This window comes from Sorex fumeus, unplaced genomic scaffold (assembly GCF_029834395.1).
Source record: "Sorex fumeus unplaced genomic scaffold, SorFum_2.1 ptg000026l, whole genome shotgun sequence".
Taxonomy (NCBI): Eukaryota; Metazoa; Chordata; class Mammalia; order Eulipotyphla; family Soricidae; genus Sorex; species Sorex fumeus.
The window spans coordinates 7724207-7743280 of record NW_026606083.1 but is presented as its reverse complement, the minus strand read 5'-3'; the positions used below and the strand labels follow the sequence as shown (position 1 = coordinate 7743280).

The window sequence follows — 19074 nt, the reverse complement described above, 5'->3', positions numbered from 1 at the left end:
GATGAAGGCAGGGCCCCCAGGCCCCCGCCCTGCAGGAGGCAGAGAGCCATGAGGGCTGAGGCAACACAGACTTTAGAAGCAGGAGCCCGGCCTGCCCCTCAGATGGGCCCCGACACTGGGCCACTGTCTCGGCCCTGCACACGGTTCATCACAGGCACGCCCCTTGCAGCTACACTTACTACCCTAAGAATGTGCAAAAGCAACCACCGAGTGCCGAGGGCCGGGCACGGTGGAGACAACAGACAGTCCTTGACGATGTCGGCGCTGGGCTGTGCCCTGGGCAGATGCGGAGACACCAGCCCTCTGCCCCCCGAGCTGCTCCTGGTGTCCAGCGCGGACACCCAGAGCCAGCCTCCTACACGTGGCACTCCGTCGACACTCTGTCGCAGACTCCTCCGCTGCCAGAGCCCCCCCTTCATGGGGGGGCAGGAGGCTGCCCACTCCAGGAGCCCCGAGGGCGCTGCAGGTGCTGTCCCGGGTACAGGTGGCACCGCTGCTGTGGGCAGGGTTCTCGTGGGCCGCAGGGTGGTCTTCTAAGCAGCCCTCAGCTCAGGAGCAAGGGTGGGCGTGGGGCGGAGGGGCTGTAGCGAAGCTGCAGAGACGGGCCGGGCCGGGCGGTGGCCGCTCAGCGGGGCCAGGAAGGGCCACTGCTCTGGACGTCCTGCAGGTTCTGTTTCCGGGAAAGCGAGGCAGTGGTTAGTTCCTGTGAGGAGGCTTCTGAGGCCAACACCAAGCCATGCACCCGCACTCCCACACCCCACACTGGCGCCCCCAAACAGAGAATGCGACAGGAAGGAGCTCGGGGAAGAGGGTGGGCGTCTCCCTGGGGCCCCTATTCTGCCAGCAGGACCCGGGCAAGACCTGATACAGGAGAGCTTCCTGGCACCCCCAGCTCTCTCCCAGGCAGGAGCAGAGCCTGGACCCAGGCGCCGGCAGCTGGAGCACAGGGCATTCGGCGTGGCCACTCTGCCCACTTCTAACCAACCCACCCCAGCCTCCAGTGGTGGACGACATCAACGCCTCAGAACATTTCCGGGTGTGACTGCCGCCTCCTGCCCTGAGCCCTAAGCCCTGAATCTGAGTGTGTGGCCAGCAGGGCTGCACTGGACGCGCATTCCGCCCCCCCCAACCCCGGGCCAGTTGGCGCAGACCAGAGCCCACATGGGAGAGGCCACAGCCAGGGTGGCCGACCAGCCCTCCCAGCCACGATGCCCGCCACGTGGGGCCTCCCGGGGCCCCACATCCAGAAGCCCAGCCCCGTGTGGGGTGGGAAGGAGATGCTTTGAGCCACCTAGACAGACAGTCAGCCCCATGGACAGACGGACGAACGTGGCAACGAGGATGCCAGAACAGCACAGAGGGGTCTGGGGGGCGCTCAGGAGAGGAGCTGGAGCGACCTGGCTGTGAGGGGCGTCGGTGTCACGCCCACAAGCAGGTCACACGCAGACAGGACACCAGCACAGTGGCCCGTGGCGCAGGGCGGCCGGCATGCACCGAGCATTTACCTGTCCCTCTCAGTAAGGAGAGAACTTTGAGAAAAAGTGACAGACAGTTCGCCTTGCGAGCAGGGCGGGGGGAGGCAGAAGCAGATGGAAAAGAAAAACAGAACAGCTTTAGTGCTTTCACAGTGCATGGGACGCGAGACTTGAGGTGCAGGAACTGTCCCAGGGAGGACTGGGCCCAGGGAGGACTGTCCCCACAGGGAGGACTGTATCCATAGGGAGGACTGTGTCCCAGGGAGGACTGTGTCCATAGGGGAGGACTGTGTTGCTGGGAAGGGCTATGTCTCTAGGGAGGACTATGTCCATAGGGAGGACTGTCCATAGGGAGGACTGAACACAGACTTGCAGGCCTTCTCCCTAGGAAATGGCAACCCACTGGCATCCATGAGAGCTCGACTCCTCCTCCCCAGTGTCATGTCCCCAGGGAAGTGCAGGAGATGGATAGGGGGCAGGGCCGGCCCCGAGGCCCACAGGGCAGCAAGGGTGGCCCTCTCCCATGTGCTCGGCCCCCTGGAGACCCGGCAGAGACTGGGGACCTGCTGTGTTTGGGCCCCCAGAGCAGGGGATAGGCAGGATCAGCCCAGCTGGAGAAGGGGACCCGGGCTGACAAGCACTGCTGACCCATCCCTGAGCGGTGTCCTGGGGTATCCCTAGGACAGGAGGGACAGGCTAAAGGACCATACTCGGGGAGCAACTCTCTCAGACACGTCCCTCAGAGTGGAAGAGTGTGGGGCGGGGGACGGCTGAGGCCCAGTGGCCCCTCAGAAGGGACCAGCAGCAAAGGGGAGACTGACAGAGTTGGGGGGGGGACGGCACCAAGGTCAGTGGCAGTGGGCACGCGCCCAGCGGACCACCAACTATTGTTGGCAGGGGAGGCCACGGGCCCCACAGTCCTGAGCCCCCTGAGATAGCCCCCACCCTCCTCCCCCTCAACACGGCAGGAGCCCAGGCCACGGGTGGGGAAGGGCGCCAGGTACTTACAGGCAGGCCTTCCCTAGCAAGGGCTGCAGAGAGAAGCGAGAGACAGTGAGCGAAGCCACGGGCGGCACAGGGCGTGCCCCGCCCTCCCGGCCTCACACGCCTCTGCCCGCACACGCCAGAGCTTGCTGCTCCCTCCCGCACTCGGGCTCCAGGGGTGCTCCCCGCCTTACCAGACGGAACCCGACTGTCGACTGTCATGTGGTGAAAGACAGAGGAACGAGTCGGAGGCCACGGGGTGACCCTACATAGCCTGAACTTGGCCCCCTCACACAGGGGACGGGGGGTGACATCCAGTCTCACCCCAACATCCCTCCACTGCCTTCTGCAGGGCTGCCAGTCCCCAAGCCATAGACGGATGCGGAGATGGACAGGGCGGCAGAGTGGTCCGAGGCTCCACGCCCCTCGCTGTGCCCCATACACAGGGTTCCCAGGGCAACGCCCAGACATTCTGTGCCCGCCTGTGCCCAGGCTTGGCTGCCTTCGTGGGAAAGCAAGTTCTGAACACAGATGCCAGGCCCAGGGGCCTATAGCTGCTCTACTCACGTCAGAGCAAGCAGAGAAGGAATCCCGAGAGGAGCCCTGAGGAGCCCTGAGGAGCCTTGAGGGGAGCCCTTAGGGGAGCTCTTGGGGGACAGGGCAGCAGAGTAGTGAGGGGAGTCCTGAGAGGATCCTTGGGGGGAGTCCTGAGGGAGCTCTTAGGGAGCACTGAGTGGAGTCCTGAGGGAAGCCCTGAGGGGAGTCCTGAGGGGAGTCCTGAGGCTTGCGCCCTTAGGGGAGTCCTGACAGGAATCCTAAGGGGATCCCTTAGGGGAGCACTGAGTGGAGTCCTGAGGGGAGTCTTGAGGGAAACCCTGAGGGGAGTGCACCCATCTGCTGCAGAAGAACCAGAGAAAACAGCTACTTCCACCTGGGTCTGAATGGCCAACAGTCCTAACCTGAACATCAGAGTCAGTGGCACAAGAAGAGACCAAGGAAGCATCAGCATGCAGCTGGAACCAAGAAGATGACCTTGGGCCACACAGGCACCACAACCATAGCTGAATGGAACCTTCCAGAAAGGTCTAGAAGCATGCCCTAAACTGTTTCGGAGAGCCTGCACTAGAAGGTGGCTGACCAGGCTCTGCTCTCTCTGCCCCCCGCCCCCAGGGCCACAGGGGCACCCTGGGCCAGGAAGACCCTCCAGGGGATGCCGGCTCCACTGCTGCCCACCCGAGAGAACCGCAGAGGGAGGAAGGGTGAGCATGGGGTGAGCGCGGGGTGAACGCACGTGGCCAGGCAGCTGCGTGGGCGCCTCCGGGGACAGGCAGGCAGGCAGGGCAGCCGAGGCAGAAGCCGCAGGCTCCCCCATGCTGTCGATGCGAGGCTTTTTGGTGGGCTCGGGGCTGGCTAGCGGGGTGACACTATTGCGCCTCATCAGTGGGTTAGGCCCCTTCTTTGCATCCTAAGCCAGACAAAGACAAAAGAGAGAAGGCGACAGTTACAGGGAGAGGGTGCAAATAAGCCACAACACAGACAAGAGAACCCAGCAGGGCGCCCCCCGATTTCCTGCTGCCTCAGACACTACCCAGGCCTGGACCACAGTGCCCCTCTGCTCCGCTGACCTGCAGCCCATGGGACCAAGAGGGTGTGTGTGCAGGGAGCAGGACAAGGAGAGGAGGCTGGGAATTAAAGAGAAGGGAGGGAGGAGAGTGGGAGAGAGGCGGGCAGAGAGGGGGCCCTGGAGGAGGGACGCTGCATTGAGCACCCTGAGGACAGCAGAGTGGGACGAGCTGGCTCTGCAGAGCTGCCACAATGGTCCACAGGCCCCAGGCCCAGCTGGGGTCTGTGGTCCCCTGAGGTCCCCACAGACTCTGCCCCAGTCCTGGGCAGGAGACCAGGAGCCTGCCTGCTCCCCTCCCCATCCCCCACCAGCTGGTCAGCTGGAAGATGCTGAGCTTTTGAAGCAGAAATCGTGGGCCCAGCTGCTGCCTTGGGAGTGTGAGGGGAGAATGTCTTCAGCCCTCTGCTCCCCAGAAGACACAGCCCCTGCCTGCTCCATCAGACCTGCTGGGCCACTGTGTCCCTGAGCACAGACAGAGGGGCCTGGGGGGCTCTACGTTCCAACATCACGCAGGTCACTCAGGGACAGATGGGAACCCAGGAAGGGCTTCCAGGTGCATGCAGCTCGTGCCCAATGTGGGAGTTGTGGCCAGACATGGGGGGCCCTAGGGCCGGGTCAGGTCAGCAGCGTAAAGAGGAAGGCAGGGGCACTTGGGCAGCAGGAAGCAGCAGCAGGAGGCAGAGCCTGGGAGGCAGGGCCAGCCCTCCTCAAGGCCGGCAAGAGGGTGAAGCCAGGCCCACACAGCAGCTCTGTGGAGACCCTAAGTGGGGCCCTGCACTCACCTCAGGCCTGTCCCTGTGGGTGCTCACCGACCCCACATTCAGGTAGACGGACTCGACACGGCAGCCTGGCCAGGTGGAAGTGACAAAGGGGTCGGTCACTAGGGCCCCCCAACCCCCAGTCACCGTTCCCTGGATGCAGTTCCAGACCCCCACTCACCATAGGCAACGGGGGTCAGTTTGAGGACAGTGTGAAGGGGACACTTCAGGAAAGGCATCTCCTCTGTGAGGGGGGACATGGTCAGGGTCTGGGTGGGCTCCAGGGATCCCAGCTGCAGAGGGAGCCCAGTACCTACCCAGACTCAGAGGCTGTCTCTACTCCAGCCTCACAGTCACCTGCCCTCAGCCCCAGTCACCCGCCCTCATCCACAGTCACCTGTCCTCAACCCCCTAGACACCTGCCCTTAACCCCACAGTCACCCATCCTGACCCCCACAGTCACCCGTCCTCACCCCCAGTCACCTGTCCTCACCCCCTTGGTCATCTGCCTTCACCCCTACGGTCACCCACCCTCACCCTAGTCACCTGCCTTCATCCCCACAGTCACCCACCCTCACCCCCACAGTCACCTGGCCCCCCACGTCACCCCTCCAGGCACCTGCACTCTTGTCCAAGAAGTAGGCCAGGAGGCAGCGCAGCACGGCCTGGTGGCAGATGACCAGCACATTCTCCCGCCGCTCGAGCTCCATGATGACGGGTTCCAGCCGCTGCACCAGGTCCTGGTAGGACTGCAGACAGCAGGACACAGACAGAGGGACAGAGCTTGAAGACCACCGTGGCCACATGGGTCCTGTCACCAAGACTCCAGGAACATGCCACCCACCCACCCACATGCCACCAGCTCCAGCTCTGGGTTCCCCCCAGCCCCGCAGCACCAGTCAGAGGGAGGAGGAGCCGGGGCTGGAGCACCAGTCAGAGGGAGGAGGAACCTGGGCTCCTATGCTGGGCCAATGTCTCCCTCAGCCGAATCCAAGCCCCCAGAGCCTCCCTCACCCGCTCACACGGGGACTCTGGCCTGGCCGAGGCGACCGGCCACTCCAAGTGTCCGGGTCCTTGTCTGACAGGACACTGGCAGCTCCATACAGCTGGCCCCAAGGGTTACATCCCTCTTCCCCTTCCGCCTGGGGCTAGGGGTCGGGGGACCCTGGGCAGGGGAGAGCTGGGCCTCTCGGGAGTGATAGAGCCTCTGAGCCTGTTGGAGTCACCTGTGATAGCGGAGCACGGCGGGCCCCTGCGAGGGCTGCCCTGAACTGTGAGTTCCACCTCAAAGAAGGGGAAGGCCCTGACCACCTGGGTCCCCCAATATCCCAGCCCCCCACCCCTCCTACTCGGACCGGGCACAGGGGACAGGGCAGGGAGTTGGCTGAGGGGACTGAGCTATGGCCACCAGAGGCAGAGGGCATCCCCCGCCCAGAGCTCTGGGCGGACTGTCCCGGCGTCTTCGGCGCGCAGCACCTGGGGAGCTCACGCACCTCGCCCGTCGGGTAGCGGTAGTAGTACTTGTCCTGCTCCCGCAGCGCGTACTCCTCAGGGTACGTGGCCTGGATCTCCTCATAGGTCATCTCCTCGCAGACGCCCTGTGGGAGCACCGGACTCCCTCAGCTACCTCCTGAGTCCACACGGTCGGGCCACCCAGCCCAGATCACTCAGGCACCCACATCTCCTGGGCCTGCCCGCCAGGTCCACGCACCCACCCACCCGCTCACCGCGTCGATCTCGTTGAGCGCCTTCCACTGCTCATAGGGCAGCTGCAGGGCCTCCGCCGTCTGGATGGTGCTCTTCAGCTGGCTCGTCCACACCTTCAGATCCTTCAAGTTCTGCTCCTCCACAAATTTGCTCAGTGCGCCAGCAAACTGGGAGGGCAGAGGCACAGGTGAGGCCAGCCCTGCTCCCCAGAAACAGCTTCGCTCCACATCTGAGGGGCCCCAACCCTGGGGCCACTGAATGGAAGGGCCCGGGAGCGACCAGGTGGGTCCTGTACACACACCCTCTCTCGAAGCTGGAAAGTCTCCTCTTACTCCCAGACACATGCACTACACACGGAGGGGCAAAGACACACATGTAACAGACATGGACATCCACACATGGGACAGACATAGAGACATCCAGACATACACACAGAGACACACATACATACTCCATGCTGTGAGTAATAGGCACGGAGACAAACAGATGCATCCACATAATAGACACAGAGACATATATCTCTATGTTATCTAGAGACATATATCTCTGTTATATCTCTATGTTATATATCTCTATGTTATAGAGATACGCAGACACACATGTAATAGATATGGAGACATATAGACACGTAATAAAAGGCCCTCCCGTTGATCGTCGATTTGCTCGAGCGGGCCCAGTAACGTCTCCATTGGAGACTTTGTTGTTACTGTGTCTGGCATATCGAATACTCTCGGTAGCTTGCCAGGCTATCCGAGAGGGGCGGAGGAATCGAACTCGGGTTGGCCATGTTGGCCGCTTGTAAGGCGAACGCCCTACCCGCTGTGCTATCGCTCCAGCCCACGTAATAGATACATACAGATACACACGTTCATGAACACTCACAGATACATACACACACACACACACACACACACACACACACACACACACACACACCTACCTTGCGGCCCCTGCTGGATAGGCCCGAGTCTCCCCCAATCTTGCCCTGGAGGTTGTGCTCACTCTCGCCGTGCCGGCACAGGTAGATGGTACGGGGCTGCACGTGGATGTTCATCAGGTAGTACACAATGCGGCTCTGGATATGATCCTGGACCCGGTTCACCAGGAACCGCCGGCCGACATCAATCACCTTGATGAAGGATAGTTCCCTACAGGGCAAGGCCACAGACCCCTCAGAACCCACCAGATACCCCTCAGAACCATCAGATCTTTCCTCAGATCCTCCTTAGAACCCACCAGATTTCCCTCAGAGTCCCCATCAGATATTTCTTCAGATTTCCTCAGAACCCACAAGATTCCCCTCGGATTCTCCTCGGAATCCCCATCAGATCTTTCCTTAGATCCTCCTCCCTCTCCAAGCCCCCAACAGATCTCTCCTCAGATCCTCCTGAGAACCCACCAGATTTCCCTCAGAATCCCCATCAGATATTTCTTCAGATTTCCTCAGAACCCACAAGATTCCCCTTGGATTCTCCTCGGAATCCCCATCAGATCTTTCCTTAGACCCTCCCCCCTCTCCAAGCCCCCAACAGATCTCTCCTCAGATCCTCCTCAGAACCCACCAGATTCCCTTCAAAGTCCCCATCAGATCTCTCCTCAGGTCCTTTCATGTTTCCTTTAGATCCCTTCAAGCCTTTCATTCAATTCCCTATCAGATTTCCCCCTAAAATCTTCCTCAGAGCCTCCATGAGATTCCCAACAACACCCCCATTATAGCCCCCCAATCAGGATCCCCTCAGAAGCCCATCAGCTCCTCCTCAGATCCCCCATCAGAACCTCACCAGATCTCATTAAAACCTCCAATCAGAACCCCACAAGAACCCACACCTGGACCCCTCACATCGCGCCTCAGATCCTGTCAGATCTCGGACCCGCCACCGAAAGCACACAGCAGGGCAGTGCCAGGTGTCTATACCCAGGAGATCTGGGGAACAGGAGCCTGTGGCAGCTCCTGCCCCGCCAGGGTGGGGCCCCAAGGACTGGCCTCCCACCACAGGACAGAAGCCACACGGGGCCTTCTCTTCACTGCCTTGCTTATACACCATCCTTGTCCAGAAAGTTCCCACTGAGACACAATCCAGGATCAGGTTTCATTTTGCGGGTGGGGTGAGGGACACACCCGCTCGGTATACTCCTGGCTCTGTGCTCAGGAATTACCCTGCCCTATTCAGGGAACCATATGGGATGCTGAGGATCAAACCCGGGCTGGCCGCATGCCAGGCAAATGCCCTCCCTGCCGTACTACGCCTTGAACCCGGGACAGAGCAGGAAGGGGGAGCCAGTGGCAGCCGCAGCATCACCTGTCATGCTTGTCAGGGTCCAGGGGCTGGTAGCTGGCCTCGTAGCAGCTGATCCTCTTCATGAAGTCATCCATGGCCTCTGCTGAGTTGCAGTCCCGGTAATCGGGGCTGGACAGCTTCACTTCCTGTGAGCCAGAGGCAGCGGTGAGTCACAGTCCTTCCGTGTCCCAGCACAGGGTTGGGAGAAAGCACGGCATTTCAAAGAAAGCAAAACCCCGGGGAAGGGAGGGCTGAGTCACGGGCTGCAGGCTCCTCAGAGAGGACACCCCTCAACCCAGAGAACGGGGGCCCAGAAGGACAAAGACAGGAAAGGCCTGCGAGTCCAAAACTGCCGCAGCGTCTACACCCACAGGCCAGGTCTGGGTCCCCGCCCTCCAGGGCGGCAAGGTCCTTCCCCGGGTCTGACGGGCTCTGGCCCTCTGTCAGGATCACCTGCCGCTCTTCTAACTCAGCAGAAGCGTTCAGAGCATTGAGGTCTTTGGACACTTACAGCTATGTCTGGGATCGAACCCAGGGCCTCACACATGCAAGGCAAGCGCTGTGCCACAGAGCCACCAGGGTCCCACACTCTGCCATCTGGGCAAGATGCAGCCCCTCCTTGGAACTCCAGGTTCTGGTGTGTTGGTATCTGAGGGGCAGACTTGGGGGCCATGGGGGTCAGCTAATCTCGAGACGGCGGGAACGGTTCCCATGAAGCGGGGCGGTGGAGGCGAAAGCCTTTGTGTTTGATCTTTCCTACACTAGCTGAGCAGCTCACAAAGCTCCGGATGACGGGCCTGCTGGGCAGAGCTGCTCCCGGCCTGGGGCCAGGGCTGGCCACAGAGCAGCAAAGGAACAAATCTCACACCACACCAAGAAAATGTTTTCTGTGCTCACTGGGCTTCCCCACCCTGCAGGACAAAGAAAGTGGCCCCCAGAGTGTGAGCTGAGTCCCTGCTTACACTCACTGCTTCCGCTTCCTTCCTTTGAGTCTCTTCCCTGCCACAGCCCCAGGAACCTGGCCCGAGGCCTGCCTTCCTATAAGAGGCGGCGTTTCCCAGAAATGCAGAGAGCTTGGGACACTGAAGACACTCGTGCCGCGCCAGAGCCAGTGATGAGTGCGGGGCCTGGGGAGGTGCCCCTTCCCTCAGGCTGTGCTCCCCCCTGTCACTAGACAGAAGATCAGTGACACAATCAGTATCTAATACCTGGACGTGATGAAGCATTGGAACCAAACAGGCTAGGAGCCATCTCTGATTATGGCAGCCTCCATGCTGGTGAGCCCCCGCAAGCCTCTTGAGGTCTGTCCCCACACAGCCGCTTCCAACCGCCAGGAACCCCCGCCCCTTTCCCCTCTGGGGCAGCTGCCCTTTGACCTGGCTGCCCCCTCACCACCAGCAGCCCAGAATTCCGCCCAGGTCTGGGTCCCACCCGCTTCCCGCCAGCCTAAGAAGGACACCCTCCGCCACTGGGCCTTTCTAGGGTCCCCCTTCCTCAGCACCCGCCCCCAGGAGTCCCCACAGGTTCTCACCATGATGTTGGAGGCCACTACGGTGGGGTCATCACACACAGACTCGATGAAGAACACCTGGTGGGGGTGGAAGGCCAAAACAAGTGGTTGCCCAGGGTGTGCGCCCCTGGGCCAGGCACCAGCCCACGCCCCCAAGTGCAGAAGCCCCAGGCTCATCCCAAGCCTCTGCACCCTGAATCTGTACCCTCCCTAGACGGTACCCAAAGGTCCCCGCAGGAGAGCCCATGTCTCGGGGGGCAGGAAGAAGGGCCCTGTGGAGACGCCAAGATGGGGGTCTGTACCTGCAGGGGTCACCTGCTCCTGCCTGCTCCTGCCCTCTCCTGCCCATTCCTGCCCACTCCTGTCCACTCTTGTCCATTCCAGACCCCAGCAGGGCTTCAGCTCACCTTGAAATCATTTTCTTTGGCAAAGTGAAGGATCATTTGTCGCCTGTCCCTGGTCGTGTTGGTGGCATCAAACACCTGGTCAGGAGGAGAAGGACAGGCCGTGAAGTCCGCGGGTGGCTGATTCGCCCTGTCCCCAGGTCCCTGGGCACTGTTGGGGGTATTGGGGGCGGCCGGGCATAACCCCCCAAGCAAACAATGCAGCACCGATGAGCCACAGGCCCTGAGTGGCCCCAGGTGTAGCCGAGAGGTGCCTCTGAGAGGGCAGCGTCTCCCACAGCCCTGCCGAGTCCAGCTCAGCACGGACCACGGTGTCCCCCTCAGTCACAGTTCCCACGGCCCGGACTCACTGCAATCTGGCCCCCCTCCTGCGTCAGGTAGGTCCTCACATCTCTCAGCGCGGCGAGAGCACACTGCCTGCAGCGCAGAGAGGCATATCAGAGGGCACCCTGTGCCTGCCCCACGGGTCCTCCCACACCCTGTGCCCGACCACACCCACGGGCCCTCCTGCTGTGTGTGCCTGCATCCACAGGCTCTCCTGCACCCTGTGTCTGCCCCCATGGGTCCTCCCACATCCTGTGCCTTCACCCACGGGCCCTCCTGCACCCTGGGTCTGCACCCACAGGCCCTCCCGCACCCTGGGCCTGCACCCATGGGCCCTTCCGCACCCTGTACCCACACCCACGGACCCTCCCACACCCTGGGCCCTCACCCACGGGTCCTCCCACAATCTATGCCCACCCTCACCCACGGGCCCTCTTGCTGTGTGTGCCCGCATCCTCGAACTCTCTCCTACCCTGTGCCCGCCCCCATGGGCCCTCCCGCACCCTGGGCCCGCACCCACTGGCCCTCCCACCCCCATGGGCCCTCCCGCACCCTGTGCCCTCACCCATGGGTCCTCCTGCACCCTGTACCCCCACCCACAGGCCCTCCTGCTCACCCTGCATGAGAATCCCAGACACATTCCAAGACTCAGAGAGTTCAGAGCAGGGCCTGGGGAGGGGGGGTGAGCCCCCCAGGACCCTAAAGCCTAGCCCAGGACCCTACACTTACTTCTGGGACTCAGGGTCACCCCATTCCTACATGATCTCATTGAGATGTGGGGACAGGCTGTGTCTCCCCACCCAGTCTCCCGCCCTACAGCTCTGGCTACAGAAAGCAACCAGCCCTGCCCCCACCATGCCCCCGCCATGCCCCCGCCTATGCCCCTGCCTGCACCCTGCCCGTGCCCCACCCGCGCCGGCCTCACTTGCGCACTCTCATGGCCTCCTCGTTGTCAGGCCGGAAGAAGTCGTAGGAGCTGAAGTGTCTAACAGCCTCACGGCGGTACTCGCCCACGTTGAACACTGGGGAGTGATACAGACCCTCAGGGCCGCCCGCTCACACCCGGGACAGGTCAGACCCACACACAGGCACAGCCTAGCCACCACCCAGGGCAGCCCACCAGCCTGAGAACAGGCCGCACGTGCCGTGATTGCAGCCCACCGTGTCCAGGAGGGAGAGGGACCCCCACACACGCCGGGCCCCAAGCCACACTCATGGGGGACAGGGCCCAGGTATGTGCAGTGAGCCCTGGAGACACGGCTGGACAGACCAGGCTACTGGACAGACCAGGCCACAGAGCCTGGGGCCACAGGACTCTTAAGGGGAAAGAGAGGGTGAGACCCCCATGGGCCAGGACGTCTGCGACGGAGTCAGGTCCAGCACAGGGACCCCTGCACTGCAGGGCTGGTAAAGGTCGAGTTTTAATTTTCATACCCTGGGACCAGAGATATATAAGGGGGAAATGCTTCCACTGCACATGGCCACCCCAGGTTCGACCCGAGCACCACAAGAAGTGATCCCTGAGCACAGAGCCAGGAGTCAGCCCCAAGCACTGCTGGGTCGGGCCCCCAAACCAAAAAGAACCCGTGCCTGTGAACGCGCTGACATGGGCGTGTGCCACCAGCGGCGTAACCAAAACGAGCCAGAGCAGAAGCAGGCACGCGGTCAAGAGGAGGAAGAGAGAGACGGGCAGGGAGGTGAGGGTGGGCGCAGCCAGCCTACCTTTCGTGGGGACCCCGATCCAGTTGAGGTAGCGTGTGAGCTTCTTGGAGATGTAGGTCTTGCCGCGTGCTGGGAGGCCCACCATGACGATGACCGTAGGCGAGTTGGTCAGCTTGGGCCCGCAGGCTGCCGGGACAGAGGGGTGGGGGTCAGGGGGTCTCCAGAATTCTACAGAACGCCCAGGGCCCCCACCAGAGCCTCCCGCAGAGCAGGACCTGGGTTCAAGCCCAGTGGGACTGCGCCAGGCATGGAAGGGAGTTCCCGAGGCTGGAAGGGCCCAGTTAAAGGGAGACAGAGTGGCCTGGGACCCCCAGCCACAACACAGAGGCCAAGCACTGCTCCCCAAGTTCCTTCCTGAAAGCAGGTCAGGACGTTCGCCTGGATAAGACCAGCTCAGTCCAGGAGTAAATGCGGCTCCTGTGGGGTGACGGGCACAAGCACCCATCCCTGGGGGAGCCTGCCTCTGTATGCCTACTGTCCAGCTGGACAGAGGCCCGGATGACAGGGGTCCCCGGTTAGGGCATAGACCCAGGGAAGCGTCCAAGAAGACACACAGAGTCTGTCCTAGTGGTTCCAGAGTGTTCTAGCCTGGGAGCCTGAGTGACTGTGGGCCATGAGACACCGGCCACCTGGTTGCTCCAGGCAGCTGGCCATCTGGGGGTGGGGGGCGGTTCCGGCCAGCGCAGGCCAAGGCCACAGCAAGTGTCTCTGCAGACGGGCACCAGTCACCAAGCATAGAGTGGCGCAGCTGCCACACAGCCCACTGGGTCTCAAGAGCAAGGCCTGGGGCCAGATTCTAGAGCCAGGGATGATCACACCATGGACAGGGTAAGTTTTGGGGTTCTGAGCAGACGGCATGGTCACGGAGTTCCAGGGGCAAGTGTGGGAGGGGACTGTGTCCTCAAGAACCAGCCAAGCCCAGGGACACAGGAGTTCAGCCACTGGAGCGGGCTGGGGACACTCGACAGCACCGACCACTGAGGTTTTCCTATTGTCTGGTGAGCCCATGGGGCCACTGACCAGAGCAAACATGCACGCTCACGCGGCGTCTGCATGTCTGTCTGCGCGACCATCTCTCCAGCTGCTCCCACTCGGCCACTTTGTCCAGCCCCACACCAGACAGGGGCTGGAAAATGGGTCATCTGGGGGGCAGGTCCACTCCTCCTGCAGCCTACACCAGGGCGAGGCCCAATAGCCCAGTGCCCCTTCCCTGGCAGAGGAAGTCGCTTTCCCCAAAACTGCTGACTTGGGAGCGAGCCGGCGGCCGTCCCCACTTAGCACTTGGCAGGCAGCTGGGCAGGAGGGGGCAGGGCACGCGGCACCCAGACACAGGGCACTGTGGGGAGACGCAGGGACGTTCCAGAATGCCCCCTTTCTCACCGGGTGGCACCAGCCAAAACCGCCCCTCCTACTGCTCTGCCAGCCCAGCTCTGCCTCAGTTTCCCCTCAAGCCCCTGCCCAGTTTCCTCCCCTCCCAGCACAGGATTCTGGAGAAGTCCAGGGTTAACACTGGCTGTACTGACCTCTGTCACAGCCACAGCGGGAGACTCAGACCCATGCCAAGCCCAGCCACTGAGCCTGGAACAGGGCCATGGGTGTCCACTACTCCACGGAGAGCAGTGAAAGACCCCTCTGGGCTGCGAGACCAGGCATGTGCTGGGTGCGGGCTAATCCCCAGAGGCGGGTCCCCACACTTGCACAAAAACAGAGCAGGGCGGGCACCCTCCCTGAGTGGAGAGGGTCGAGCCCAGGAGCCATGCAGGTTCTGACCAGGACCCCCAGTACCAAGTCACAGACTCTCCCCGCCTAAGCCGGGTCCACTCCTCACTTGGTGTGGACACCTTCAGTGTTTGGCTATCCAGGGGGCCATGCCCAGCGTGCTGGGCCGGGGTGGGTGGCTAGAGTCAGGGCCGCACACGGCTCATGCATAGACTGTTTTTTCCACACTGCCCCAGACCTGCATGAGGTGAGACAGAGCTGAGATTGGTGCCATGGGCGATTAAGGACCCCCAGCCCCTGCCCAGGCCTGGTTTAAAGTCAGCCAGCACCGGGTGGCCCTTCTCTCCTGGAACTGGGATCCAGAGGAGGTCACGAGCCCTGCATACAGCAGGACTCACCCCAATGAGCACCCCGGCCCTGCACACACACCCACAAAAGCCCAGGAAGTATCTTCCTGTCAGCATCTGATGCCAACCAGAGCCTGAGCGCCAGGCTCAGTGTGGTGAGCAAGGGACATGGCACAGGAGGAACGCCTGCTTTCCAGGCACAGGCTCCATCCCTCAGAAGCACCCCCCAAGTCACCCAGTGAGCTCCCCATTCCTGCAGGTGTGACCCCCCAGGAGCACTGACCATGTGAGTAATATCAAGTAGGTGTGACCCCAGGGTCATATCGATTATGTGTGATCCCAGAGTAATATTAAGTATGTGTGACCCCGAGTAATATCGAGTATGTGTGATCCCAGAATAGCATCAAGTATGTGCCCCAGAGTAACATCGAGTATGACCCCAGAGTAGCATCGAGTATGTGTCCCAGAGTAACATCAAGTATGTGTGATCCCAGAGTATTATCAAGTATGTGTGACCCCAAGTAACATCGAGTATGTGTGATTCCAGAGTAGCATCAAGTATGTGTCCTAGAGTAACATCGAGTATGATCCCAGAGTATTATCGAGTATGTATGTCCCAGAGTAACATCAAGTACGTGTAACCCCAGAGTAACATCATGTAGGACCCCAGAATAATATCAAGTATGTGTAACCTCAGAGTGGTATCAGGTATGCATGAACCCAGAGTAACATTGAGTACGTGTGTCCCCAGAGTAACTGAGTCTGTGTGACCCCAGCAAAGGGGAGCTGGGTGGGCGGGGAGCAGACAGGAGGAAAAGGGGGCGCCTGCCTCCTCTGGGACCCTGGGGAGGGGAGGGTCTCAGGCTCCCTGGAAGCCCCCTGCTCTGGGGAGAAAACTGGAAGCAAAGCCCAGCCTGAGACATCAGTCACCACCTCACCCCAGGGCGGGTCTTGCATACCGGTGTTTGCATGTAAGGAAGAGACCAGTCAGCAGCCAGCAGCAGCCACAGGGGTTGGGGCGAAAGGTGGTCAATCCCTGACAGCTGATGTCACTGCCCCCACACTGAAGAACCTCAGGACAATGGGCCAGGGCTCCCCAATCCCTTGGGAAGAAGCTGTCTGTCTAGGAGAAACGCCCCCTCCATCAGCGATCCCCACCCGCAGGGCCCCAGGTCCCTGGATATCGAAGGGGACCGAGTGAAGAAAACTGAGTAACAGGGGAGGGCGCACAGCACAGGCATGGGGGCCCAGAGCCACAGCTGGAACAGGGCTGAGAAGCTTTCCCAACCTTTTAATCACCAAGACAGCCGGGGCAGGGGGGGAAAGGGAACCAGAAGAAAGTCTCCTGGCACCAGAGCGGCCAGCGTGACCGTCCAGCGTGACCCGCACCGGCTCCATTGGCGGCACGTGACCAGTCGGGCTACGGAACTAGTCGTCAAAGGTTTTTATAGGCGCCCGAGACAACCCCGGGAGCCACCCGCGGCGGGTCCGGAATGGCCGGGGAGGGTTTTTCGGCAGATCTCTCCTCTGCGTGCGAGACGTGCAGCCCGGGCGCGTGCAATGGACGGAGGAGGGCGCAGGGACGCGATCCGCCCCGGCCTCCACCTGCCCGGGGACACCTGCTGCCAGCAGCGCTAGCGGGGCTGTACCCCCGTCTGGGTCCAGCCCTTAGACTCCCTGGGAAAGTCGGGGAGCGGGAAACTGATCGTCAGCCGCCCCGGAAGCCACAGAGTCATCCTTAACAAAGAGGGGCTGCCCGCCCGGGATTCGGGAGGGGCGAGGCGGGCGCCGAGCGGCCGCTCCAGGGTCGGGCCAATTCCGTGGGGTCACTGTCCCCGCTGCCCAGGAGGGGCGGCTCGGCGGCCGAGCCCAGAAGCCCCAGGGAACGAGCTGTCAAGGCGGCCGAGGGGACTCGCCCGCGGGGCCGCGAGAGTCAGCGCAAGGCCGCACACGCACCCGGCGCTTTGGTACCTCCGGCGCCGCCCTCCTCTCCCCTCAACCCGCGAGGGGCCCCTGGGGGCCGTGTCGCTTCCAGACCACCCAGATTCCCAGTTCGGACTAGCCAGAGCCAAAGATACTGGCCGACGCGACCGGCGGCCCCCGCATCCCCAGCGCGCCGGCTGTGCTCGTGCCCCGACTGCGCCCCCAGCGCACAGCCCGGCCCCCAGCCCGGCCCGTAGCCCCCGCCCGGCGCGACAAGTGGAGCGCGGGGTTGAGAAACGCCCTGGGAGGTCGAAGCAGAGAGGGGCGGACAGGCGGCCGGGAGGGGCTGCCGAACCCGGCGACCCCCAAGAAGCCTGAGCCTCAGCGCCACCCCCCTTCCCCCGCGCGCTCCGGGGCGCCGGCCCTGCTTAGGAGCGGCCGGGCCACAGCGCCCCCGACGCGGGCAGCGGGAGGCGCAGCTCGGGGCGCCCCCGGCCCGCCCCGCCGACACGCACCCGGGGGTAGCCGGGGGTCCCCGCCGCGCTGCACAAAGCCGGGCCGGGCACGCGGCCGCGCCCGCATCCGCACTCACATCTGGGCAGCGAGGGCCGGTGGTCCACCGGGATCCAGATCTTCTGCACCCGGCTCTGGGTTAGTTCCAAGGGCATCTTCGCCAGCTGCGCGAGGCGCCGAGACTTCAGGCGGGGCCGACCCCCCGAAACAAAGCCGGACCAGGGGGCGCGGCCCGACTCGTGCTTGGGGCTGGATGCGGGCGGAGCCGCTGCCTTCGCGGTGGCTGAAGAGCCCCCGGGATGCGCGCGGCGCGGTGACAGCCGAGTCGCTCCCCACCCCTAGCCCGCTCCCACTCTGCCCCGACGCCCGGCGCTGCCCCGGCTTTTAAGAGTGGCCGCGGCGGGCAGCGCGACGTCAGCTCGGGGCGGGGACGCGGGCGCGGGCCGGCCCCCTTGGGCGGGAGGAGCGTGGGGCGCGGGCCCGGCCGCGGGCGCCCCTGCAGGCAGGAGGAGGCGCGCGCCTCTCCGCGCCGGGACCCTTGGAGGCCCGCACCCCCAGATTCCTCGGGCACCGCGCCCCGCCAGGCGCCCCGCTTGAAAAGCGTTGTCCCGGCCCGGCTCCCCGGGCGCGGCGCCCCGATGCCCTTCGCCACACGGGCGCAATCCGACCCGGGAGCCCCGGCTCAGGGTTAAAGGCTGCAGAGGGCACTTGGGGCAGCGAGATGCCTGGTGGAGCGAGGGGGGTCTCGGCTGACTTGGAGGAAGCCAGAAGGACGCTTGGGAGGGGGGGCGTAGGGAAGGTTCTTGGGGTCGCCCCTTGCACAACCTGAGCGCTCCCACCCTGACCTCCACGCACCACCCGGAACCCCGCAGGGTCCTGGACTCCACGTCGTGGGTCTGCTGCTGGGGTGGGGCAGCCCTCTGCGTGCGGAGGGCAGAGGACGACCCCCCCCCCACGCCGGACCCGGTCGAACCCGGTCTCTGGACCTTGGGACCTGCAGCAGACGCAACCCAGGGCGCGTGCGGGGCTGTTCCTGCCCTCGCGCCCCAGGATCCCGGGGGTCGCGGGATCGTTGCTTCTGCCCCGCATCCACGCCACCGCCCGGCTCGGTTTGTCCTTTCGGCCACCCCCACGCCCCCTGCGTCCCGGCGCCCGGGCACGTTGGCATCATGCGGGGGACCAGTCGGGCCGGCGCGCCAGGCGACCACACGTCGCTCACGTCCCTCAGGGCTCCAGTCCGCCCAGACTGACACACCCCCGCCCAGAATGACACGCCCCACCCCGATGGACACGGCCCCGCCCCCACCCAGGCGGACACGCCCCCGCCCCCGCCCAGATGGACACGCTCCGCCCAGGCGGACACGCCCCGGTCAGGCGGACACGCCCAGCCTGCCGCCCGCGCGCTCTGATCTCCCATCTCCAGGCCACCCTCCCGAGGTCAGTACCGCGCCTGAGCATCCAGAGGCCTGCCTGGCCGCGGCGGTTTGGATCCCGAGCCTGACACGAGAAACCTTCCTACCTTTATTTCCTCCCTTCTTTCCTTTCTTTTCTTTCCTTCCTTCTTTCCTTTCTTTTTCCTTCTTTCCTTTCTTTTTCTTCCTCTTTCTTTCTTTCTTTCTTTCTTCCTCTCTTTCTTTCTTTCTTTCTTTCCTTTCCTCTCATTTCTTTTTCTTTCTTTTCTTTCCTTTCTTGCCACACCCAGCATGCTCAGGGCTTACTCCTGGCTCTGACTGGGGGTCACTCCTGGCGGTGCTCAGGGGACCATATGGGCTGCCGGGGATCAAA

At 62.9% G+C, this 19074-nt stretch overlaps 1 protein-coding gene across 2 annotated transcripts; it reads right to left on the bottom strand.

Annotated features, from left to right (window-relative positions):
• Nucleotides 1-508: 508 nt before the first annotated feature.
• On the bottom strand, nucleotides 509-17460 carry PFKFB3 (6-phosphofructo-2-kinase/fructose-2,6-biphosphatase 3). 2 transcript variants are annotated; one of them, XM_056114556.1, is made up of 17 exons: nucleotides 17369-17460; nucleotides 12788-12913; nucleotides 11991-12087; nucleotides 11092-11158; nucleotides 10745-10819; nucleotides 10359-10415; nucleotides 8849-8973; nucleotides 7489-7696; nucleotides 6569-6715; nucleotides 6335-6439; nucleotides 5461-5590; nucleotides 5023-5085; nucleotides 4866-4930; nucleotides 3751-3924; nucleotides 2484-2506; nucleotides 1506-1557; nucleotides 539-670 (listed from the first exon to the last, which is right to left on the bottom strand). In XM_056114556.1, the coding sequence occupies exons 1-16, from the start codon at nucleotides 17442-17444 to the stop codon at nucleotides 1515-1517; spliced, it is 1581 nt and encodes a 526-aa protein (XP_055970531.1). In that variant the 5' UTR covers nucleotides 17445-17460; the 3' UTR covers nucleotides 539-670; nucleotides 1506-1514. The 2 variants fall into 2 exon arrangements, with proteins under 2 accessions (XP_055970532.1, XP_055970531.1); XM_056114557.1 differs by lacking the exons at nucleotides 1506-1557; nucleotides 2484-2506 and having other exon boundaries at nucleotides 509-670.
• Nucleotides 17461-19074: the final 1614 nt, after the last annotated feature.